This window comes from Stegostoma tigrinum, chromosome 34 (assembly GCF_030684315.1).
Source record: "Stegostoma tigrinum isolate sSteTig4 chromosome 34, sSteTig4.hap1, whole genome shotgun sequence".
Taxonomy (NCBI): Eukaryota; Metazoa; Chordata; class Chondrichthyes; order Orectolobiformes; family Stegostomatidae; genus Stegostoma; species Stegostoma tigrinum.
Window position 1 is genome coordinate 5,106,302 of NC_081387.1, and position 26,748 is coordinate 5,133,049.

Below are 26,748 nucleotides of genomic sequence, written 5' to 3' on the forward strand. Positions count from 1 at the left end.
TTGTTTTAACTTATCGGCCATTTTCCTATTCTTTTATCAGCTCCGCAGTTTTGTCTCCAAAGAGTTATGTTCTTACTTTAGGCATTTTCTTTATATATACCTGTAGAAGATCTTGATGTTTTGATTCCACATTTCTTGCTAATTTACTTTCATAACCAATTTTCTCCCTTTATATTAGTTTTTTAGTCATCTGCTGCTTGCTCCATAAAAACTTCCCAATCCTCTGGCCTACCGTAAGTTTTTACTACTTTGTATACTTTTTTTAATATTGGATATCCTTTATATTATATCCTTCAGTGCCTTTTTTTTAACTAAAGGTGGTTCATCCTTCTCATGAAAGCCATCTTTTTGACCTGAATTAACATCCTTTGAACATTATGAAATATCTCTTAAATTTCTGCCACTGTTCAACTGCTGACACCAATACTGGGGAAAGAGAGCTGTTCTCATGCCACGGGCTTCATTTGAACCATGATGAGACCTTTTCCAGGCCAATTTGCACAACTCTTTCTTCATATTCCTGTACATTGAGGAAACTGGTTTGCACTCCTTCAAACTGAATTTGAAATTCTACTATGTTATGATCACAGCCCCGAGAGAATGATTAACGTTGAGATCTCTTGTCAATCCTACTTCGTTACACATTGCTAGACATAAACTAACCTGTTCCTGTGTAGGCTGTGCAATGTCGTGCTCTAACTCAGCTTCCATGTTACCCTTGACAACCTGATTTGTCCAGTTGATATGCAGATTAAAATCATCCAAGACAATTGTAGTGCTCTTCTTACACAGCACCATTATTTCTGAATTTATACTTTAGCCCTATCAGTGAGACAACTCTTTGAGAGCCTATATATGACTGCCCCTGTGACTCCTTTCCCTTGCCATTCCTATTTCTACCCTAACTGATTCCATACCATGAACTATTGAATCTATAACACACTACAGACCATGATAATTTAATGATCCTTTATTAAAGAAGCTACCCCATTACCTATACCTTTTGCCTGTTTTCCTAGAACACAGAACACTCTTGAATGTTTAATTACCAGTCTTATCCACGTTGTGCCACATCTCCATAGTCGCCATCAAGTCATATTCATTTATTTCTGTTTGTGTTATCAAGTCATCTATCTGGCTGTAAAAGCTGTGTGCATTTAGATAATAAATGGTGGTGGTGATGGGAGATTTTAACTTTCCCAACATTGACTGGGATTCACTCAGTGTTAGGGTTCAAGATGGAGCAGAATTCATAAGGAGCATCCAGGAGGGTTTTCTAGAGCAGTATGTATGTAGTCCAACTCGGGAAGGGGCCATACTGGACCTGGTGTTGGGGAATGAACCCGGCCAGGTGGTTGAAATTACAGTAGGGGACTACTTTGGAAATAGTGACCACAATTCCGTAAGTTTTACAATACTCATGGACAAAGCTGAGAGTGGTCCTAAGGGAAGAGTTCTAAACTGGGGGATGGCCAACTTTACCAAAATTAGACAGGATCTGGGGAATGTAGATTGGGAGAAACTGTTTGAAGGTAAATCCACATTTGATATGTAGGAGGCTTTTAAAGAGAGGTAGATTAGTGTGCAGGAGAGACAGGTTCCTGTGAAATGAGGGATAGAAATGGCAAGTTTAGGGAACTATGGATGACAGGTGAAATTGTGAGACTAGCTAAGAGGAAAAAGGAAGCATACATAAGATCTAGGTGACTGGAGACAGTTGAAGCTTTGGAAGAATATCAGGAATGTAGGGCGAATCTGACACGAGGAATTAAGAGGGCTAAGAGGCGACATGAGATATTGTCAGCAAACATGGTTAAGGAAAATCCCAAATCCTTTTATTCATATATAAAGAGCAAGAGGGTAACTAGAGAAAGGATTGGCCCACTTAAGGACAAAGAAGGAAAGTTATGCGTTGAGTCAGAGAAAATGGGTGACATTCTTAACGAGTACTTTGCATCGGTATTCACCAAGGAGAGGGACATGACAGACGTTGAGGTTAGGGATAGATGTTTGCTTACTCTAGGTCAAGTCAGCATAATGAGGGAGGAAGTGCTGGGTATCCTAAAAGGCATTCAGGTGGACAAGTCCCCAGGTCTGGATGGGATCTATCCCAGGTTATTAAGGGCAGCAAGAGAGGAAATAGTCGGGGCCTTAACAGATATCTTTGCAGCATCCTTAGACACGGGTGAGGTCCTGGAGGACTGGAGAATTCCTAATGTTGTCCCCTTGTTTAAGAAGGGTAGCAGGGCTATTCCAGGTAATTATTGACTGGTGAGCCTGACGTCAGTGATGGGGAAGCTGCTGGTGAAGATACTGAGGGATAGGATCTATTCCTATTTGGAAGAAAATGGGCTTACCAGTGATACACAACATGGTTCTGTGCAGGGAAGGTCAAGTCTTACCAACTTAATAGAATTCTTTGAGGACGTGACAGAGTTGATTGATGAGGGAAAGGCTGTAGATGTCATATACATGGACTTCAGTTAGGTGTTTGATAAGGTTCCCCATGGCAGGCTGATGGAGAAAGTGAAGTCACATGGGGTCCAGGGTGTACTAGCTAGATGGATAAAAAACTGGCTAGGCAACAGGAGACAGAGAGTAGTAATGGAAGGGGGTTTCTCAAATTGGAGACCTGTGACCAGTGGTGTTCCACAGGGATCTGTGCTGGGACCACTGTTGTTTGTGATATACGTAAATGATTTGGAGGAAGGTGTAGGTGGTCTGATCAGCAAGTTTGCTGATGACACTAAGATTGGTGGAGTAGCAGATAGTGAAGGGGACTGTCAGAGATTACAGCAGAATATAGATAGACTGGAGAGTTGGGCAGATGAATGACAGATGGTGTTCAATCCGGGCAAATGCGAGGTGATGCATTTTGGAAAATCTAATTCAAGAGTGAACTGCACTGTAAATGGAAAAGTCCTGGGAAAAATTGATGCACAGAGAGATCTGGGTGTTCAGGTCCATTGTTCCCTGAAGGTGACAACGCAGGTCAATAGGGTGGTCAAAAAGGCATATGGCATGCTTTCCTTCATTGGGCGGGGTATTGAGTACAAGAGTTGTCAGGTCATGTTGCAGTTGTATAGGACTTTGGTTCGGCCACATTTGGAGTACTGTGTGCAGTTCTGGTCGCCACATTACCAAAAGGATGTGGATGCTTTGGAGAGGGTGCAGAGGAGGTTCACCAGGATGTTGCCTGGTATGGAGGGCGCTAGCTATTAAGAGACGTTGAGTAGATTAGGATTATTTTCATTAGAAAGACGGAGATTGAGGGGGGACCTGATTGAGGTCTACAAAATCATGAGAGGTATAGACGGGGTGGATAGCAAAAAGCTTTTTCCCAGAGTGGGGGACTCAATTACTAGGGGTCATGAGTTCAAAGTGAGAGGAGGAAAGTTTAAGGGAGATATACGTGGAAAGTTCTTTACACAGGGTGGTGGGCGCCTGGAACGTGTTGCCAGAGGAGATGGTAAACGCAGACACGTTAGCGTCTTTTAAGATATATTTGGACAGGTACATGGATGGGCAGGGAGCAGAGGGATACAGACCGTTAGAATATAGATGATAGGTTTAGACAGAGGATCTTGATTGGCGCAGGCTTAGAGGGCCGAAGGGCCTGTTCCTGTGCTGTAATTTTCTTTGTTCCAAGCCTTAAGCTTTAAGGATTTGCCATTATTACACATATTGGTTCTAACATCTGTTATTATCTTATGTTATCATATTTTCGACTCCTTCCTGTCACACTTCGATTATTGCTCACCTTGGCACTAACCTGCACTCTGCTCTCTCTTTTCTTTTTGATTCTTTTTTCAATTGAACCGTCCTAACTCTCCATTAATTAGTTTATCTGCAACCCTTGTTATACAATTCGCCAGGATACTGGTCCCATCATGGTTCAAATGAAGTCCATTGCAAGAAAACAGCTCTCTTTCCCCAGTACTGGTATCAGTGTCCCTTAAACCAGAATCCATATCTCCCACATCCATCTGTGAGACACACCTCATTAATGTTGTTTACCCTATGACAAATTTGCATGTGGCTGAGGTAGTAATCTGGAGATTATTACTTTGTGGTCTGCTTTTTAATTTAGCTCTGACATGCTCATAAACCCTCAGCTGAGCTTCCTTTCCTCATCCTACCTATGTTGTTGGTATCTGCACAGACAGTGTCAACTGGATTCATCTCCCTTTCCAGGCTCCTTTCTGGCACTGATTTGATATCCTGAATTTTGATACCAGCTTTCAGGCCTCTATCTTTGCTGCAGTGAACACTATCAAGAGCAAGAACCTTGTACTAATTCAGCAAGGGCACTGGCTGAAACTCCTCAAGAGCTAAATTCTAGATCTTCTTGCCCAACTCATAGTCACATCCTCCTACTGCAATTTGTCAAAAGCACTGCTTCAGCTCCTTCCACATATATTTGCTGAGGAAAGCCTTGTAGTTGGCTCCTTATTGTTTCCAGTGAATTAGTTCAGTACGTTTTATAGAGTTAATAGCCAGAGACTATTTCCCAGGGCAGAAATGGCTAGCACGAGGGGTCATAGTTTTAAGCTGGTTGGTGGAAAGTATCGAGGGGATGTCAGAGGCAGGTTCTTTACGCAGAGAGTTGTGAGAGCATGGAATGCGTTGCCAGCAGCAGTTGTGGAAGCAAGGTCATTGGGGTCATTTAAGAGACTGCTGGACATGTATATGGTCACAGAAATTTGAGGGTGCGTACATGAGGATCAATGGTCGGCACAACATTGTGGGCTGAAGGGCCTGTTCTGTGCTGTACTGTTCTATGTTCTATGTTTTAATTGTAGAGAGATGTATAGCCCTATACTAGAAAAGAACTTTAAACATTTGTTGTTACTACCTGAGCAGCTTAACAAGAGGAGAATTGATTCACCCTCCTCACCTGGTCATGACAATATGATCTAGGTTCCTAAGCTTTCCCACCGCATACCCCTTGCCATTGGCTCAGTCTCCATATGCAAATACCTTCCCAGCCAATTAGAAAGGGAGCTGATATTGCATCATCAGATAGGATTAATTTTGACTATGAGAGAAAGTATTTTCCCCCATCTCCAATACAGTACTTGTATAACTTAGAAATGAAAATCTTTCTAGAAGTAAATCTCTCATAATTTTGGTGAATGGCTCTCAGATTTGAATCCAAGGTTTTGAACGTTGACAATCAATCTGTTTGGCTATGTTGTGGACACATATGTCATGGCCATCAAGTCCTGGAGATGGGGCTTGAATCAGAAACCTCTGGCTCAGAGGGTGGAGTGCTACCCACTGCAAAACATTTTCCTCACTTAGAGAAAGGCATTGGATAATATACAATGAGTTCTGAGCAATATCCCACAAATTTAAAAAATTAAAACAAGTCCAAAGTATAAAATCCCAGCCATCACCTGACATTTCAATGTGAAGTTGGGCAACTATTGAAAAATAGACTTGTTGAATCAAACAGAAGTTTGCAGAGAAGACTGAGATATTAATAGTGATAAGCTACCACCAGGGCATTGCTGATTAACAATTCAAACACTTTAGTAGCGTGTGGAGAGAGTTCAGGTTAGGAGGTCGATAGCCTTAAGACAGAAGTCTTCAAACAATTCAACCTCTTGTCAGCATACAACCTTAGCTGGCAGTGAATTATCATTTGGGGTTATATTACTTCTGTAACTGTCATTTATTGTAGGTTTTGAAAATTTTCTCATAGAAATTATTTGGAAACAAGTACCTTTTTTTAAGAGACTGTGTAATATCAAAGTTTAAGATGATAGTTCAGCACTTATCGGTCAATAAGATGTTTAATAGCCAAGAATTCTGTTCCTTTTTCATGGACTGTACATGGCAAGCCATTTACATGCTTATTATAGCAATTGAAAAAAAACTTCACATTCTTTGATTTTTTTTGGCTATGAATAGCTAAATATAAAATTGAGGTTAGAATACAGATGTGCAAAGTAAGAGAGAGGTGAATTAGAGCACAGTCCTGGCAGTTAGGTAGCAAAAGACTGAGAAGGATGAAATACAGAAATGACTCAATTAGATGCACAAACTACACGACTCAGTTAAGGGAGGCCAGCCTAGCATTTGCATTGTGCAAATGTTTACGATCTTGACATTATTATAATTGTTCTGGATTGTACACCCACTAAGATCGAGCAGAATAACAATGTACATCATATCTCATTACACCGCCTTTCTGGTGTTCGAATGAGCGCAAATATATAAACGACACATCTCCAGTTCACCCCTAGCCTGCTCTTGGCTTTTAATTTCCTACCTCTTCAAAAACCTTCCAACCAACCGTGTTCAACTTTTACCTGGGCCTTACTGTCAATACTAAAATTGGTCTCTTCTAGAAATTGTTGCACGATCATTTTAATCAGTGAATGCACATTGAGCTTGACTGAATTGACCCGGATTTTTCAGGTCTACGTGTGACAGTGTTAGAACTCGGCTTCGTTAAGGAGAAAATCAACGCCACTGCACATTGCCTACGTTAGTGCAATAAAGTCCTAAATTCGGAACCGTCTGATCTGTGCTGCTTCTTTCAATGATGAAGTCACAGACAGTCTTGGAGTTAATTAAAACTCACGAGAGGTATGAATTACAGCACTTCCTAACAACAAGTTCATTAAATGAACCAGAAAGGGATTGGTCCGGTCAGGAGTAAATGGACTTTTAACAATACGAAAACTGAATAATCATCTTGGAACGGAAAATTGATTTATGGAGTGTGGAGGCTCATTCCTTCAGATTTTACTTCGTATTGGAGATTTTTCAAAAATCCGTTTTACTTTTTTCTTTCAGTCTCTTGTATCTATTTGATGGCATATTTCTTCCACTGTTAGAATCTAAGATTATGTAATACAATATTCTACACGTCCAGGTGTAGACTATGTTGAGGAGAGGATTCATCAGGCGATTGGTTAAGAGACATACAGTTGCTCAACCAGATCCTAAATGTTACAGACTTCGTGCCGAGTAGGATATGTAAACACAGGCGGTTTAAGAACTCTGTGTCTTTGTTGGCGAGCACAAAATCCAGAGTAATACCTTTCAAGAGTTCGTATGACTGGAAAGCCCAGGACAATTTAAATGAAAAAAGATTCTAAGGGAAAAGAAACTTCGCGTTACTGTGACCTTCTGTGCTTCAAATAGAATCGGGTGGCTGTAACGCGTGAAAAGAAAATCTGTAACACCACAATGTCCCCAGTGAGATCACGGTTATTGATATAAATAAAATACCTCACAGACTGCGCTTCCTGTGATAACAGGGCAGGTATTGATAATTATAATATATTATTTATGTTGTTTTATAACTTACATTTTCCAGCCCAGGCTCCTTGAATTAAAACCAGCACCAACACAAAAAAGTAATTCCTCGCTTCCATTCTGAGCTTCTCGATTCTATGAGATGTGACAGTCCTCACCCAGTGCCAGCTCCTCTTGGATTGCGCTGTTTCTGTCTCCAGACGTTAGCTTTCTAGCTCACTCACTGTAGTGTAACTGTTTGTGTAACTGACATGTGGTTTGGCGTTAATAAACCAATCACACATCGAGGACTCCTCCTTCAGCTGTTTCCAGGTGAAACAGAAGCCAGCTCCGAATTTTTCTGAGCTCTGAGTTTTATTGGAGAATAAATAGCAGTGAGAGGAAGATATTTTGCGTGAGATCTTTGCATGTGAAGAAATATCTGTTTACTTGTGTTGAACTAAAAAGGTTTTGGTTAATGTCACCAGTGTTTTCTGATTTCACCCATGGTTATTCCAATTTCTCAGCTGAAAGCCCCACAGCTATCCATTTACTTTAACAGTATTTACCGGAGTTGAAAACGGAAAATTATAGAAATACTCAACAGATCAACCAGGGGAGAGAAAAATAGAGCTAATAATTCAGGTTAACAGGATGTAGAGCTGGATGGACACAGCAAGCCAAGCAACATCAGAGGAGCAGGAAAGCTGACGTTTCGGGTCTAGACTCTTTCTGAAAGAGTCTAGAAAGAGTCTAGGCCTGAAATGTCAGCCTTCCTGCTCCTCTGATGCTGCTTGTCCTGCTGTGTCCATCCAGCTCCATACAGTGTTATCCCAGATTCTCCAGCATCTGCAGTCACATTCTGTGTAATAATTCAGGTTGACGGCCTTTCACCCTTCGATCAGAATCCTCTCCCCGGAAGTTCAGTCGGTTAGGGTAAAGATCATGGCGGAATCTCAGCAAATATTGCATAAATCTCCCCCTTTTTGTTGCTTTTTCTGCTTTCCCCTTTCCTGAAGCTGTTGCCAATGGAAGGTGGAGGATTAAGATGAGCTGGAGCAGGAGGCTCAATCAGTCAAAATCGCAAACCCGAAAGGGTTAAAATATTTCAGTTTTGAGTTTGCTCCTTTTGGTCCATGGTCAGTTACTTCTCCAATTCTTTCGAATCTTTTCTTCCTCCATGAGGCAAGCAGAAGGACACACATCGCCTTCACCTCTTGATCTTGACAAATTCTAGATGATGTGTATTTGCCTACTGCCGTCATTGTTTCGCCTTTTGAGCCTGTCACTAATGTCACACACGGTTTAAAATGATCAGATTGCCACTATCCCACCAGGCTCCCAAAGCATTTAATCATCCTGTAACTGGCTGAAAAATTACAAGGCTGGAGTTCCTCCACACTACCACCACACCCAGCCTATCCCCCCCCCCCCCCCAAAGCTTTGTCTGTATGGGAGGTGGGCTTGAAGTCTCAGAATGAATTACGTGGATGTTCAGTGGATATATCACATCGACTGTCTTCATTGGAAGTGAGCAAAATGACATTGGATCAGCTTCATCTGATCAACTACCAGATTTGGGACAGCAAATAACTCGTAGAAATCTGCTGCTGGAGGTGTGTGGAATGGATAATACCAAACCTGTTGCTGCTTTTACACATTATCACATTCCCTTTTCCATTTTCCAAATCATTGATAAATGATAATCCTCCTGTACAACATTCTGCATTGCCCTGGATTGCTGTATATGGAATCCAGATTGCTCCTTAAATTACTTCAAATGCAGCCTGACTATTACTGCACCATATGCTGAATTCGAATTCATGTAGAATTTGAAGTTGAACTTCAGCCTATGAAACAGAGCGCCTGTACAACGTCTCCCCCTGCAGGAGTAGTTTTGTATTCTCTCAACAATCCAGTTATAATAGAGTCCTGAACAACATGGTGTGGAGCTGGAGGAACACAGCAGGACCCTTCTTCAGAAAGGCCCACTCTGTCTATACTACCAACTGGCGAAGACCACCATCATCCCTATACCTAAGAAAGCACATGCACCGTGCCTTAACAGCTACTGCCCAATGGCTCTGACCTCAATAATCATGAAGTGCTTTGAAAGGCTGGTCATGATTTACAGCAACTCAGTCTCCCAGCCTGCCTCGACCTACTACAATTTGCCTGTTGACACTAAAGGTCCTCAGTGGATGCCATATCCCTATCACTACACACATCCCTGGAACATCTGGATAACAAAGACACCTACATCAGATTCCTGCGCATTGACTGCAGCTCCACCTTCGACGCCATTATACCTCCCCACTGATCTCAAAACACTGTGACCTTGGTCTCGGCTCGGCCCTCTGCAACTGGATCCTCAGCTTTCTGACCCACAGGCCACAATCCGTGAGGATAGGTAACTGCACCTCCTCCACAATAACACTCAACACTGGAGCCCCCCCAAGGATGGTCCTCAGCCCCCTACTGCACTCCCTGTGCCCCCACAATTGTGTTGTCAAATTCGGAATGAATGCCATTAACAAGTCCACTGATGACACCACTGTAATGGGACAGATAGCTAACAATGACGGGTCAAAGTGCAGAACGGAGATCGATGCCTTGGTGATGTGGTGCAATAAAAACAATCTGTCTGTCAACGTCAGCAAATCTAAAGAACTGATCCTTGACTTCAGAAAGAAAGGAGAACACACCCCACATACACCAGCAGAAGTCAGGTTGAGAGGGCGAAGAGCAGTCAATTTCCTTGGAGTGATGATAACTGAAAAATTATCCTGGACTTCCTGTGTAGATGCGACAGCCAAGAAGGCACAACGGTTCCTCTTCTTCCTCAGGTGGCTCAGAAAATTTGGCATGTCCATAAGATACCTCACCAGCTTCTACAGACGCACCATTGAAAGCATACTGTCTGTGTGCATACTGGCCTGGTGTGGCAACAGCTCTGCCCAGGACTGTAGGAAACTACAGAAGTTTGTGTGCAGAGCCCAGATCATCACAGAAGCCAATCTCTTATTCATGGATTCCATTTACATGACTTATTGCTATGGAAAGGCTGCCAACACCATCAAAGACCCATCGTAACCCAGTAATGATCTCCTACAACCTCTTCCATCAGGCAGAAGACACAGAAGCCTGAACACTCACACCAGCAGGTTCAGGAGCAGCTTCTTCCCTGCCATTATTAGATTGATGAATGGATTCTGTCTCTCAAATAATGCTGATCTTGCCATCCTTGGTCTCGCCTAGCACACACCATGTAACCTGTCTGCCTCTGTCTAAATCTTTTTGATCTGTACGTCCTTTGCTTACTATGATCTGCCTGTACTGCTCATAAACAAGGCTTTCCACTGTACTTCAGTGCACATGAATCAAATCAATGAATCAATTATAATCTAGATCAGACTGAAAGGGGAATAGATATGTTGATGTGAGTTCATTCTTTACAATATCGAGAACACAGCTTAGGAATCACTTTGGGGGATTGTAGCAATTCATAATTCCTGCCTGGTTGAAACTACTTCTGAAAAAATGAAGCAATAAGGGCTTTTCTCTTTAGAGTGGTGAAGGATGAGAGATGACTTGATAGAGGCGTACAAAATGATCAGAGGTATAGATGGAGTGGACAGCCAGAGATGTTTTCCTTGGGTGGAGGTAGCTATTATGAGGGGGCATAGTTTTAAAGTGAGTGGAGGTAGATACAGGGGAGATGTCAGAAGTAGGTTCCTTACTCAGAAAGTGGTAGGGGCAGGGAATGCATTGCCGGAGAGAGTAGTGGAGTCAGCCTCATTAGAGGCATTTAAGCAGCTATTAGATAGGCATGTGGATGACAGTATAACGTAGGGGTTGAGGTCAGATAGATCTTAGGCTCAGGGTAAAAGTTCGGCACAACATCGTGGGCCGAAGGGCCTGTACTGTGCTGTATTGTTCTATGTTCTGTTAACAATTAACAAAGGCAACTTCCTTGCACCAAACTTAAAACCAGTTTTACCTGACCAACTAGCAATTTGTATACTGTACTGGAAAGGGACTTTTTAAATAATCATAAGGAAGTGAGAGCTGGGAAATCCCAAAACAGTAACCTGCTCAACAATAACTTCTCCTCCAGCTCCACTATTCACCAATGTGAAGTTGAGCAGGGAAGTGCCACTAATTGCTGACTGGAGTTTGCTTGCAACAATCTAATTGAGTTTGATATTGTCACCATAGCTCACTTTTACTGCATTGGATTGGCAGGGAATGGCAGCACTAATCTACACAATGGAATTTACTGAATCACTGCCTAAATTCCATTCACCAAAATTTTACCAAAGCTCTGCTGGAGAAGGAGAAATTCTCAATCAATTGAACATCAATGTGATTTACAAGAGGAAGTAGGGAATTATGCTGGAAGGCCGCACTGAGGGGAACTTATAAGGAAAAGGAAATATGACAAAAAGAAGAGTGGAAGAGTTAGATTTTGAGGGGGATTTTGAAGCTGAAGACAGGTGACTGTTAAAGAGGGCCATCCAGCCCATTATCCTTGTACTCCAACAGAGAATGCGTCCTCCTGGTGTGCTGTAATTTCTATGTCATTGACACTGTAGACAACTTTTTGGTGTCTGGTATTAAAACTGAAGCAACTCAGTTGCTTGACCAGAAGAACAGACTTGCTGCCCATAAATTGATCTTCCTGGTCTCTCAACATACTTTAATCCTTCCTATGATCTGTTCTCTTGTGTCCACTCAGAACATTTCACTATATTTAAATGTAGTAAAAATGAGAGTCATTGGCCCTCTGACATTCCAGCTTTTACACTGGTTACACTTGACATAATTAGTGCCAGGGTCAGCACAGACAGGCGGAACTGGATTCTTTGCTAAAGATTGTACAGAGTTTTAACAGTTATGGCTGCATTTGGAAACAATTTGCCAAAATTGAATTCTTTTCACAATTCTGCTTCTGCATTGCTCATGTAGCAATGGACATTCTCCTGAATATGAATAATAATGTTTGCATTTCACCTCTGACTGAGTTTTCCCTCTTGCAGCTAAAGTGGAGTTATGGGTTTCATGGTTACCAGTTCACCATGGCCTAGGGTGAATGTTTCTTGTGAGCTTCTATTTTTTACTTTATTAATTATGCAGCTAAGACATTAGACACTTTTCTTGGGGAATCTTGTGGCAAGAGAGGTGGAACAGTTCACCACTGGGAAGCCCTTCTGTTCTTACATAGAAACAAAGAAGATAGGAGCAGAAGGAGGTCATTCGGCCCTTCAGCCCTGGTCTGCCATTCATCACGATCATGGCTGATTGTCCAACTCAATGGTCTAATCCTTCTTTCTCCCCATAACCTTTGATCCCATTCACCCCAAGTGCGATACCTAGCTGCCTCTTGAATACATTCAATATTTTGGCATCAACTACTTTCTCTAGTAATGAATTCCACGGACTCACCACTCATTGGATGAAGAAATGTCTCCTCATCTCTGTCCTAAATCCTTGTACTACCCTGAATCCTTGTACTGTGACCGCCGATTCTGGACACATCCACGATCGGGAACATTCTCCCTGCATCTACCCTGTCCAGTCCTGTTAGAATTTTATAAGCCTCTATGAGATTTCCCCTCCTTTGCCTGAACTGCAGCAAAAACAATCTAACCTAGGCAATCTCTCCTGATATGTCAGTTCCGCCATTCCTAGCATCAGCCTGGTAAACCTTCGCTACGCTCCTACAAGAGCAAGAGTATCCTTCCTCAGTGCTTCTAGTGCCACATTCAAATCACATCAGATGCTACAAGCCAAGAATGGCTTGTCAATCTGTCATGCTCAACCATGAAAAGGTCTCAGAGGAAAACTAAGCTAGCTCCCTGCTTTGTGGTTAGGTGTCGGAACGTGCTGGTTGGCAGATGGTGTTGACAGGACCTGCTGACTTCCAAAGGACGCCATGCCAATAGATCTAGCCAGCCTAGACCCAAGTTGCAGCAAGGATCCCACCACAAAAATGATGACCGTCACTTCTACAAGAATAGGCCTGAAGCACAGTCAACAGCAAGGAACAGAAGTCAGACGGCTATCAGTAAGACAGGGAACAGACTGGTTGACGCAACATGACAATATAGGACTGCGCTCAGTGGTGAAGGCAGGGGATGATCTTGGGATTGACAGTGGGTGCCAAGAGCATGGCACTCTTTTCCAACTTCTTCTGTTGGGATACAAAAGTTTGAAAACACATCCCAACACATACAATTCAGGAACAGTTTCTACATTGCCGATGCCCAACACCAACTCTCTGACACCTCCTGCTACCGCCCCCTTGATCATGACCCCATCCCCAAGCACCAAACCATCATCTCCCAGACCATCCACAACCTCATCACCTCAGGTGGCCTCCCACCCACAGCCTCCAACCTCATTGTTCCCCAACGCTGCACCGCCCGCTTCCATCTCCTTCCCAAAATCCACAAACTCCACTGCCCTGGTCGACCCTTTGTCTCTGCCTGCTCCTGCCCCACCGAACGTATCTCCACTTATGTCGACCCCATTTTCTCCTCCCTGGCCCAGCAACTCCCCACCTATGTCCATGATACCACCCACACCCTCCACCACCTCCAAAATTTCCGATTCTCTGGCCTCCGACACCTCATCTTCACCATGGACATCCAGTCCCTGTATACTTGCATTCCCCATGCAGATGGCCAAAAGGCCCTCTGCTTCTTCCTGTCCGGCAGGCCCAACCAGCCCCCCTCCACTGACACCCTTATCTGCTTAGCGGAACCTGTCCTCACCCTGAACAACTTCTCCTCCAATTCTTCCCACCTCCTACAGACAAATGGAATGGCCATGGGTACCCGCATGGGCCCAAGATACACCTGCCTCTTAGTAGGTTATGTGGAACAGTCCCTATACCCCAGATACACTGGCCCTAAACCCCACCTCTTCCTCTGTTACATTGATGACTGTATCGGCGCCACCTCGTGTTCCCATGAAGAGCTTGAGCAGTTCATCCACTTTACCAACACCTTCCACCTCAATCTTAAGTCCACCTGGACTATCTCTGATATCTCTCTCTCCCCTTCCGGGACCTCTCTGTTTCCATCTCTGACAACCAGCTGGAAACCGATATCCATTTCAAGCCCACCGACTCCCACAGCTATCTAGAATACACCTCGTCTCACCCACCTTTCTGCAACGATGCCATTCCCTATTCCCAATTCCTTCGCCTCCACATCATCTGCTCCCAAGATGAGGCATTCCACTCCCAGACATACCAGATATCTTCGTCTTTCAAGAACCACAACTTCCCCTCCACAGTGGTCAAAAGCGCCCTCAACTGCACCTCTCATGTTTCCTGCAACCCATCCTTCATACCACCTCCCCACAATAACAATAAAAACAGAATCCCCCTTGTGTTCATGTACCACACCATTAACGTCTAGATTCAATGCATCATCCTCCGCTGCTTCTGCTACCTGCAATCTGACCCCACCACCAAGGACATTTTTCCCTCCCCACCCTTAACTGCCTTCGGGAGGGACCACTGTCTCGGTGACTCCCTCCTCCGCCCCAGTACCCCTGGCACTTTTCCCTGCAACCGCAGGAAGTGCTACACCTGCCCCTACACCTCACCCCTCACCCCCATCCCAGGCCCAAGAAAACCTTTCATATTAAACAGACGTCACCTGCACATCTGCCAATGTGGTTCATTGTATCCGCTGTTCCCATTGTGGCCTCCTCTACATCGGGGAAACCAAGCAGAGGCTTGGAGGCTGCTTTGAGGAACACCTCCGCTCGGTTCGCAATAAACAACTGCACCTCCCAGTCACGAACCACTTCAACTCCCCATCCCACTGCTTGGATGATATCTCCATCCTGGGCCTCCTGCAGTGCCACAATGATGCTAACCAAAGGTTGCAGGAACAGCAACTCATATTTCGCTTGGGAACCCTGAAGCCCAATGGTATCAATGTGGACTTCACAATCTTCAAAATCTCCCCAAACCCGACCACATCCCAAAACCAGCCCAGCTCGTCCCCACCTCTTTGACCTGTCCATCTTTTCTCCCATCCATTCGGTCCTCTCACCTCAACCCCCACCACCACCTCCTACCTAACTGCCTCATCCCCGCCTCCTTGATCTGGCCATCTTCCCTTCACTGACCAACTTCGATCCTAACTCCCCACCTACAACCACTTTTACTGGCCCCATCCCCGCCTCCTTAACCTGTCCATCTCCTCTCCACCTATCTGCTCCTTTATCCAGCTCCCCTCTATTTATTTCAGAGCCCCCTTCCCCCCCACCCCCATTTCTGAAGAAGGGTCCAGACCCGAAACGTCAGCTTTCCTGCTCCTCTGATACTGTTGGCCTGCTGTGTTCCTCCAGCTCCTCACCTTGTTATCTCAGCTTCTACCCTAATGTCAGCAGATTTTTGAACTGACCTCTTGAGTATTAAAGTTTATCATTCTCTGCACTTTCTCTGTAGCTGTAGCATTATTTTCTGCACTCTGTTCTATTACCTTGGCTTACTTATGTATGGTATGATCTCTATGTACAGCATGCAAAACAATACTTTTTACTGTATCTCAGTAAATGTTACAACAATAAATCAAATCAAAATAAGTCAATCCGCTATGGAAGAGATGTTTGATCTGGAATACAAAAGGTGAGCCGATGTTCAGGAACAGTAGCCAGTTCAAATGAGGGGGTTGATCAAAGTCAGTCAAACCTCAATCAAAAGCATCCCCAATCTCCATAGGTCGAGCAGAATGGGAAATGAGGAGCTACAGTGGATGAAATTTCGGATAGTGGAAGCTAAGAAACAGAAGATTTGGGAAAGTGATTGAATGCCCTGGGAATTAGATATCAGGAAGACAGATCAAATCCCTGCGATGGGAGAAGGAATTGATTAAGCCTTGGGAGTAAGATTAATAGCTGTAGGAATTTGAGGGTGGGAGGATGGTAGCCTCAGGGATTAATAATGGCCTTTGGAGGAGAAGGGGTGTGTCAGGCTGAAGGCAGTTGTTGCCTGATCATGGGAATTTCCCAGGGAAGTATTCAGTATCCAGTAGGACCTCAAATGGGAAACCGAGCTGCGGACAGTTCAATTTAAAAATCAGAGCATAACAATGAAGTTGCAACCTCAATGCACTATTAAAATTATTAACTTACAGGCCAGCTTCCTGTCCACATTCCCTTCTCAGTTAAAATTGGAAATAATGGGATTTTGAATTTTCAGACAAATTCCCTCACTCCTCCAAATCTGCCCATTTAGCCTGAGGAAAGGCATTGAGCTGTAAATGGTTAATAAAGGAACCTTTCCTACAATAATTGTGAAGCCGGCTTTTCCTGACTAACTTGCAGTGTGCACTGGAAGACACTGGTCACACAGTTTGAAGGAGGTGAGGGCTGGAAAGTTCCTGAATTTGTTTCATCATACTGTCAGCTGACTGAAGGCCAATATCCCCAGTACTAAGGCACTAGCGCAGAGTTCCGAAGAACTGTCAATTTGGCCTTGAAACATTAGTTCTGTTTCTTTCTCCACAGATGCTGCCAGGCCTGCAAAGTTTCTGTGACACATTGTGTTCTTATTTCTGCAGAGTATTCACTTCTAAATTACAAGACCAATGGCACTACTACACCACTATCTCACCCTCACCACTTCTTCACTGCTTCACACTACGCATTCCCATGTACCTCATTAGCCCCTAAGTTTCCTTCAATTTTCTTTCATATGCACAATTTCCACACATGTCTAACCACCACCTCAACACACACTCATTAATTCATCCCTGCTTTCTGCACAGTCTTTCAGTTATCTGACTTACTAATTAGTTCAATTGTCATATTTTGTTTTATAATGACCCTAAGAGGTGCTTTGGGCCAGTTTATCATATTAAAGGAGCAGAAGAAAGCTAGGGGTTGGAGAGAGAGAAACGTAGAGATGAGGAGTTAAAGCCCAAGCATTGAAAGGGTGAGAGAAAGGATGTGATTTATATTTTTGGTGGGTGCAAGAAATAGAAATGATGAGAGGTGGAATTAAGGTAGTGGTGAAACGGAAACAGATGTGGGGCTGTGAGAGAGCGGTGGAGGTGAAATTGGTGGAAAGGGAAGAGTGAAAGAGCGGTGAGGTAGAGAGAGGTTTGAAAAAGGGATAGAAAGGGGTTTGAGGGTAAGTGACATGTTGCATAGACGGGCATGAGAGGCAAGTGTGGAGAGAGGTTTGGGAGTTAATGGAGAGTGAGAAATTCAGGTTAGAATGAGGTGGTGAATGGAGAGAGAGATGGAGAAGAGGTGACGAAAGGATCGGATGAGAAAGGTTGTGGGAGTGAGGTAAGGTAGAGGAGGCAGGGGTGGAGAGAGAAGCATAGAGACAGAAGGTGAGTTAGGTGTGGGTGACAAGGGTGGGACTGATTACTGTCATTTTAACAAATTAAATTTCAAGAAAAATGTAAGTTGAATTTTGAATTTAGTTATTGATCACAGCCTGAGAGGGTAAGACAAAGTTATAAATGTTCACATTTGTGAAAAAGGATAAGTTACAAGCAGTGACACAATTATTCTTTCCATATTCTGTATTGTTCACCAATTAAAGAGAAATTCTGATACTCATTGGCTAATTGTCTCAGCAGTTCTCATTTATTTTCTAAGTGACTACATTGAATTTTGAAAAAAGTCAATAGCAATCCATCCTCAGTTGCCTCTGTCACTGCATAACTGCTGAACCCTGTGAGCCCAGTAATAGAATCACAAAGATCGTCTTAGCCACAGAACCAGGCAACAAAACCACTGAATGGTTGTTCCAATTATTGCCTTCTACCCATAACTTATTTTATCATTTTAGTTTATCTGTAGTTGTGTAAGAGGGTGATTCTAAAGGGATTAGAATTTTATTTAGTACTGCTATACGCCAAATGCTCATAACTGTTTACTGTAGCTAAATTCTAATTGTTATAATATATCGTAACTCCTGTTCAGTTAAAAAAAAGGTCTATGATTTCTATTGGCCTCAGTCTGAAAATCAGGCAAATTGAGGGACTTTATGTACTTTTGAGGCAACTCCAGGAATAGCTGGACTTGAATTCATTTTGCTACTGGAAGAGAGAGAGAAAGAGAGAGAAGAGACAGTCTGGAATGTCACACCTTCAAGTGCCAAATAGGCTTCAAAGGGAGAAAATGAACTACAAACTCAACCGTTAACTACCTGGGAGTTATCTCAGACTGTGGACAGAAGAGGGGGCGTATTTTGTCTCTTCCACTTATACGAATGCACAGAAAAGGGGTTAAAAGCCAGTTCAGCCCTGGTTTATGTATACACATGAGCTGACGTGATCTTGTACTAGTCTGTGTTTGAGTGCTAGTGTGTGGTGATGGTCACAGTCAAGGAACCACTTACTAGATATCCATTGTTTCAGGCACAGCAACCGAAAAGAATTCTCTTGACTGCTGGAAGTCAACTAGCCAGCAAAGCACTAGAAGATCAACAGGACAACAGAGCAATCTCTCTCTCTATCTCTAGGTGCTCAAGGCCAGTTAGCCAACAGCTACTGTTGACTGGAGGCCCCAGCACTAAGGAATTGTAATCAACGCGCAATGCCAATTGTCTCAGAATTGACTGTTCAAAAATCAATGTCAACTCTACCCATACAATCCAGTGTTGCAGTTGTTATTATTCTACTTTTGGCTTTTTATGAATCACTGAGAGACTGATCTTTCTCAGATATTTATTGGACTTACTTTCTTTTTCCGAGATAACAAAGTGTGGAGCTGGATGAACACAGCAGGCCCAGCAGCATCTCAGGAGCACAAAAGCTGACGTTTCGGGCCTAGACCCTTCATCAGAGAGGGGGATGGGGAGAGGGAACTGGAATAAATAGGGAGAGAGGGGGAGGCGGACCGAAGATGGAGAGAAAAGAAGATAGGTGGAGAGGAGAGTATGGGTGGGGAGGTAGGGAGGGGATAGGTCAGTCCAGGGAAGACGGACAGGTCAAGGAGGTGGGATGAGGTTAGTAGGTAGGAGATGGAGGTGTGGCTTGAGGTGGGAGGAAGGGATGGGTGAGAGGAAGAACAGGTTAGGGGGGCAGAGACAGGTTGGACTGGTTTTGGGATGCAGTGGGTGGAGGGGAAGAGCTGGGCTGGTTGTGTGGTGCAGTGGGGGGAGGGGACGAAATGGGCTGGTTTTGGGATGCGGTGGGGGAAGGGGAGATTTTGAAGCTGGTGAAGTCCACATTGATACCATTGGGCTGCAGGGTTCCCAAGCGGAATATGAGTTGCTGTTCCTGCAACCTTCGGGAGGCACCATTGTGGCACTGCAGGAGGCCCATGATGGACATGTCATCTAAAGAATGGGAGGGGGAGTTGAAATGGTTCGCGGCTGGGAGGTGCAGTCGCTTATTACAAACCAAGCATAGGTGTTCTGCAAAGCAGTCCCCAAGCCTCCGCTTGGTTTCCCCAATGTAGAGGAGGCCACACCGGGTACAATGGATACAGTATACCACATTGGCAAATGTGCAGGTGAACCGTTCCTCAGCCAGGAGCTTCGCTAGTCAGGTTATCCATTCTGGAACTGTTATAAATTGGGTGATCCCTCCCAGAGACTAGATAGTAGGATAAAAATTGCAGTTGAAAATTTGTCACAGAGTTTTAGTTTGAAAAGGGAAAAATGCTGTGAATCTAGTGGTCAGATAGTTATATTTGTAGAGTGATGAGGTTACATTGCATTACATTTGGAATGTAAAATTGATAAAAGGTAGGTGGTAGTGGTAGGTAAGTATATGCTACTATCAGCTGGATATTGACTGATATAGTGATACCATGGGTATGGGCCTGAAGTAATTGCCTTTTTTTCTATAGTATAGATGCTTCGCATCATCACCACTATGATGTATAGCAACACCCAAGTTGCAACTGTGTGTGAGGAAAGCCTGGCTGATCATTTTGTATGTACACTCATGGTGTGAGATGTTTCATCACAGGCTACATGCTGAAAATTTCTCCTCAATTTTACATGTGCTTTATGCGAGGTGATGGCCCAGTGGTATCATCACTAAACAATTGATCCAGACACTATACCGGGGTATTCGGGTACAAATCCCACCATGGCAGATGGTGGAAGTTGAACCGACTACGATATCTTGAATTCAGAATCGACTGATGCCCATGAAACTACTGACCCATCCTTCATGGCAGGACATCTGACCTCCCATCTTCACATTGAGAATTCCCTCCATCATGTTGTGTGGCACTATCACCATGTGAAATGGGACAGACTTTGAACAAATCTAGCAACTCAAGACTGGCCTGGCATATCCCCCACTCAATCATTGCCATCAAGCCAAGGGATCAACCCTGGTTCAGTGGACAGTGCAGGAGCAGCATCAGGCATTCCTAAAAATGAGGTATGAACCTGGCAGAGCCACCATAACAGGGTGACATGCCACGCAAATAGCATAAGCAGCAAGTGATAGACAGAGCTAAGCAATTCCACAACCAATAGACCAGATCTAAGCTCTGCAGTCCAGCTACATCCAGCTGTGAATGTTGGTGGACAATTAAACAACTCACTAGAGGAGGAGGCTCCATAAATATCTCTATCCTCAATGATGGAAAAGCCCAGCACATCAGTGCAAAAGATCAGGCTGAAACTTTTGCAGCAATTTTCAGCCAGAAATATTGAGTGAATGATCCATCTCAGCCTCCTCCAGTGGTCCCCACCATTACAAATGCCAGTCTTCATCCAATTCAATTCACTCCATGCGATATTAACAAATGACTGGAGGCAGTGGATACTGCAAAAGCTATGGGCCCTGACAATATTCTGGTAATAGGACTGAAGCCACATGCTCCAGAACTTGTCATTCTCCTAGCCAAGTTGTTCCAGTACAATTACAATGCTAGCATCTGCCTGACAGTGTGGAAAGTTGCCCAAGTATGTCCTAACACCAAAAGCAGGGCAATCCCATCTGGCCAGTTATCACCCCATCAGTCTACTGTTGATCTAGATTACGGTGATGGAAGGTGTCAGTAACAGTGCCATCAAGCAGCACCTGCTCAGCAATAACCCGCTCAGTGACGCCCAGTTTGGGTTCTGCCAGGGCCACTCAGCTCCTGACCTCATTACAGCCTTGGTTCAAACATGGGCAAAATCGTCGAATTCCAGAGCCGAGGTGAGAGTGACAGCTCATGGTATCAAGGCTGCATTTGACTGAATGTGGCATCAAGGAGTCCTAGTAAAATTGGAATTAATGAGCATCGGGGCAAACTCTCCATTGGTTAGAGGTTTACCTGGCACAGAGGAAGATGGTTGTGGTTGGTTGAGGTCAGTCATCTCAGCCACAGGACATCTCTGTGGGAGGTCCTCAGGGTAGTGTCCTCGGCCCAACCATCTTCAGCTGGTTCATCAATGACCTTCCCTCCATCATAAGGCCAGAAGTGGAATGATTGTCGATGATTGCACAATGTTCAGCACGTTCATGACTCCTCAGATACTGATGCAGGTCCGTGCTCAAATTCAGCAAACATGGAATAAACAAAATGATGAAGGGGAGTAATTTGGACCTGTAAGAGCTGCTCCTTTTCTTGAGTGTACTTTCAGTGCTGAAGCTGATTTCCTCGATTTCTTGTAGCAGTAATTACTGTTTTATAAGCTGTGCTTTGTTTTTGGAAATTTGAAAAAAAGTGACCAAAACAATGGGACTTGAACTGGGAGAAAAGAGAGAGAGTGGGAGACCATGTGGGAGGTTGATTGAAGAACTACTCTAGAAGTCTGAAAAAAATCAAGCAATGAATTTTTACAGCTGACTGGCCGCCAAGTTATGGGCATTTCTGAACTGTTCTGAGGACGGGCCACTGGACCCGAAGCGTTGACTCAGTTTTCTCCTCCACAGGTGCTGCCAGACCTGCTGAGCTTTTCCAGCAACTTTGTTTTTGTTGTTGATGTTGTTATTGTAGTTGGAATCAAAATCCTGAGCCATTTCACATTTACATTTAAAATTTGAAAATGGTCCAGCAAACTTTCAGCAAGTACAGATAGTATAAATAAAAACCCATGTGATCATTAAACCTCTTTGCATTCTGTAGAAGTGAAACTCCCTCTACACGATTCAAACTACCATTGTAATCAATACAGAGTGGCGCAGAATGAACTTAGCGGGAAGTGAAAAGAGGCATTTGGCTTACATGGGAAGTAAGCAACAAGTTAAAAAGCAGAAGTGAATGAATACAAAACCTCTATATCAGCTGAATGGAATATCAACCTGAAACAGGAACTCATATAGAGTCATCTGTCACTAGACAACACAGAGCTTTCACTGCACACAATACTGGACTCCATGTAAATACCAGGAATTGACCCTGGCACAGTGACATTAACCAATGGGTCAGAGATAATGGGAACTGCAGATGCTGGAGATTCCAAGATAATAAAATGTGAGGCTGGATGAACACAGCAGGCCAAGCAGCATCTCAGGAGCACAAAAGCTGACGTTTCGGGCCTAGACCCGAGCTCTCTGATGAAGGGTCTAGGCCCGAAACGTCAGCTTTTGTGCTCCTGAGATGCTGCTTGGCCTGCTGTGTTCATCCAGCCTCACATTTTATTAACCAATGGGTCACGCAGGTTTCACTCCAGGCAGTAATGGACTCAATGTAATCACTGAACTACGATCAGACTCTAACACATATCATTTATAACTAAGTAAGACAGAGCTGTCTGCCATTGTACACACCACTGTGTACATGGGTTCTGTATTCACTGCATCAGAGATAGGCCATTATGCTGTGTTAGGAGTCAGCCTTGGCTCAGTGTTAGCACTGTTATATTGATTCAGAGTGTCACTGTTTTTCCAATCCAGAGACTCCAGCACATAATTAAGGCTGGTAATTCATTGTAGTACTCACTATTAATGATAAATAACTATCTGCAGTTAGAAGGCAATGATTGGCTGTTACTTGAATATACACAGCATTCAAACATGGCCCAGGGATAGTGCTGAAAGGCTTGGGTTCAAGTCCTACCTGCTCCAGACATGTGTCACAACACAATCGAACAGGTCAATTATGAATAATTATAAAGAGACTCTTACTGTCACTGGGATGAGGGTGAGTTCTAAGGTATATACTTGTAATGCTTCACTCTGAATATTGCTAAACTGAGTAAAGACTGGCTCACCCTTCACCAGCTATCTGTCAGGAGTTTAACAGTCAGGGAGCACTATCTCTCCGATGACATAAGTTCAGGGCTGCCTACCCTCTCAAGTGGGTGTAAAAGATCACTTTGCATTGTTTGAAGAAGGACTGGGGAGTTCTTCACAGGGTCTTTGTTGATATTAGTCACTAAACTGAATCACTGGTCATTATCACATTGCTTCTTGTGGGAGCTTATTTTGTGCAATTTGACTGTTGCATTTCCTACATTGTAACGGTGGATACACTTCACAAATACTTCATTGGCTGTAAAATGTTTTAGAACATCCAGACGTTATGAAAGGTGCCACATTAATTTAGCTATATTTTATCTGAGCTTGATCAAGTTTTGCTGTTGATTTCATTGTCAAACAAAACGGTTGTTTTTATAATATTGTACCATACGCTGAAATTTTAGTCCATTGGGTAAAAACCTGGAGATAGAGTGAATGGTTTCACCATGTCAGCAATAGTTAAATTATCATTTTTGCAAATGATTCCACTTTATATTCACTGGAACTCTGCTGGTTTTAATGTGCTATGTACAACTAATTTTGACAGTGATATGTAGAGTAGTCCAAAAGTAAGATAATATTGTAATTTCATAAATATAGATGTGAATGTCAGGTATCAATCTAGTATGTTATCAACATTAAGTTAAATAACTTTGAATTTCACTGTCAAATTTTAACTACCAAAGATTCCACATTGAGATTCTGAATAAAAACACATTAGGCTGTAACTTCCCTAACCCACCTTCTGCTATTATCCCTTCCACTCCATTGCGAGGCAAACTGAGTTTCGGGCTCTTTCAGATGCACAATCAAACATTTTTCATGGAGGCCAGTCAGCCCTTCATATCCAAGATAATAAAATGTGAGGCTGGATGAACACAGCAGGCCAAGCAGCATCTCAGGAGCACAAAAGCTGACGTTTCGGGCCTAGACCCTTCATCAGAGAGGGGGATGGGGGGAGGGAACTGGAATAAATAGGGAGAGAGGGGGAGGCGGACCGAAGATGGAGAGTAAAGAAGATAGGTGGAGAGGGTGTAGGTGGGGAGGTAGGGAGGGGATAGGTCAGTCCAGGGAAGACGGACAGGTCAAGGAGGTGGGATGAGGTTAGTAGGTAGCTGGGGGTGCGGCTTGGGGTGGGAGGACGGGATGGGTGAGAGGAAGAACCGGTTAGGGAGGCAGAGACAGGTTGGACTGGTTTTGGGATGCAGTGGGTGGGGGGGAAGAACTGGGCTGGTTGTGTGGTGCAGTGGGGGGAGGGGATGAACTGGGCTGGTTTAGGGATGCAGTAGGGGAAGGGGAGATTTTGAAACTGGTGAAGTCCACATTGATACCATATGGCTGCAGGGTTCCCAGGCGGAATATGAGTTGCTGTTCCTGCAACCTTCGGGTGGCATCATTGTGGCAGTGCAGGAGGCCCATGATGGACATGTCATCAAGAGATATACCAGTCACGGTCGGACATAGAGCATACCAGTCACGGTCGGACATAGAGCAGTTTTTCCGCCGTCTTCGCCTGCATGCCTACTTCTTCAACCGGGAACCCAACCCTCCTTCCACTGACCCCTTCACCCGCTTCCAACACAAGTCCTCCTCCTGGACACCACCCCCAGGCCTCCTACCCTCCCTCGACCTCTTCATCTCCAACTGCCGTCGAGACATCAACCGCCTCAACCTCTCCACCCCTCTCACCCACTCCAACCTCTCCCCCGCAGAACGGGCAGCCCTCCGCTCCCTCCGCTCCAACCCCAACCTCACCATCAAACCCGCAGACAAGGGTGGCGCAGTGGTAGTATGGCGCACTGACCTCTACATCGCCGAGGCCAGACGCCAACTCTCCGACACCACCTCCTACCGCCCCCTCGATCATGACCCCACACCCGAGCACCAAACCATCATCTCCAACACCATTCATGACCTCATCACCTCAGGGGACCTCCCACCCACAGCCTCCAACCTCATTGTTCCCCAACCCCGCACGGCCCGTTTCTATCTCCTTCCCAAAATCCACAAACCTGCCTGCCCTGGTCGACCCATCGTCTCAGCCTGCTCCTGCCCCACCGAACTCATCTCCACCTATCTGGACTCCATTTTCTCCCCTTTGGTCCAGGAACTCCCCACCTATGTCCGTGACACCACCCACGCCCGCCACCTCCTCCAGGACTTCCAATTCCCTGGCCCCCAACACCTCATATTCACCATGGACGTCCAGTCCCTGTACACCTGCATTCCGCATGGAGATGGCCTCAAGGCCCTCCGCTTCTTCCTGTCCCGCAGGCCCGACAAGGCCCCCTCCACCGACACTCTCATCCGCCTAGCTGAACTCGTCCTCACACTCAACAACTTCTCTTTTGACTCCTCCCACTTCCTACAGACTAAGGGGGTGGCCATGGGCACCCGCATGGGCCCCAGCTATGCCTGCCTCTTTGTAGGTTACGTGGAACAGTCCCTCTTCCGCACCTACACAGGCCCCAAACCCCACCTCTTCCTCCGGTACATTGATGACTGTATCGGCGCCGCCTCTTGCTCCCCAGAGGAGCTCGAACAGTTCATCCACTTCACCAACACCTTCCGCCCCAACCTTCAGTTCACCTGGGCCATCTCCAGCACATCCCTCACCTTCCTGGACCTCTCAGTCTCCATCTCAGGCAACCAGCTTGTAACTGATGTCCATTTCAAGCCCACCGACTCCCACAGCTACCTAGAATACACCTCCTCCCACCCACCCTCCTGCAAAAATTCCATCCCCTATTCCCAATTCCTCCGCCTCCGCCGCATCTGCTCCCACGATAAGACATTCCACTCCCGCACATCCCAGATGTCCAAGTTCTTTAAGGACCGCAACTTTCCCCCCACGGTGATTGAGAACGCCCTTGACCGCGTCTCCCGCATTTCCCGTGACACATCCCTCACACCCCGCCCCCGCCACAACCGCCCCAAGAGGATCCCCCTCGTTCTCACACACCACCCTACCAACCTCCGGATACAACGCATTATCCTCCGACACTTCCGCCATTTACAATCCGACCCCACCACCCAAGACATTTTTCCATCCCCTCCCCTGTCTGCTTTCCGGAGAGACCACTCTCTCCGTGACTCCCTTGTTCGCTCCACACTGCCCTCCAACCCCACCACACCCGGCACCTTCCCCTGCAACCGCAGGAAATGCTACACTTGTCCCCACACCTCCTCCCTCACCCCCATCCCAGGCCCCAAGATGACATTCCACATTAAGCAGAGGTTCACCTGCACATCTGCCAATGTGGTATACTGCATCCACTGTACCCGGTGCGGCTTCCTCTACATTGGGGAAACCAAGCGG

The 26,748-nt window shown here is 44.9% G+C and overlaps 1 protein-coding gene across 1 annotated transcript in view; it reads right to left on the reverse strand.

Annotated features, from left to right (window-relative positions):
- The window catches only part of LOC125446633 (RLA class II histocompatibility antigen, DP alpha-1 chain-like), a 35,943-nt gene extending 28,431 nt beyond the window's left edge, over window positions 1-7,512 (reverse strand). Inside the window, exon 1 of the mRNA XM_048520353.2 lies at window positions 7,325-7,512. Coding sequence (XP_048376310.1) covers window positions 7,325-7,391 — 67 coding nt within the window. The 5' untranslated portion in view covers window positions 7,392-7,512. The remainder of the gene's footprint in view (window positions 1-7,324) is intronic.
- Between the last annotated feature and the right edge of the window lie 19,236 nt (window positions 7,513-26,748).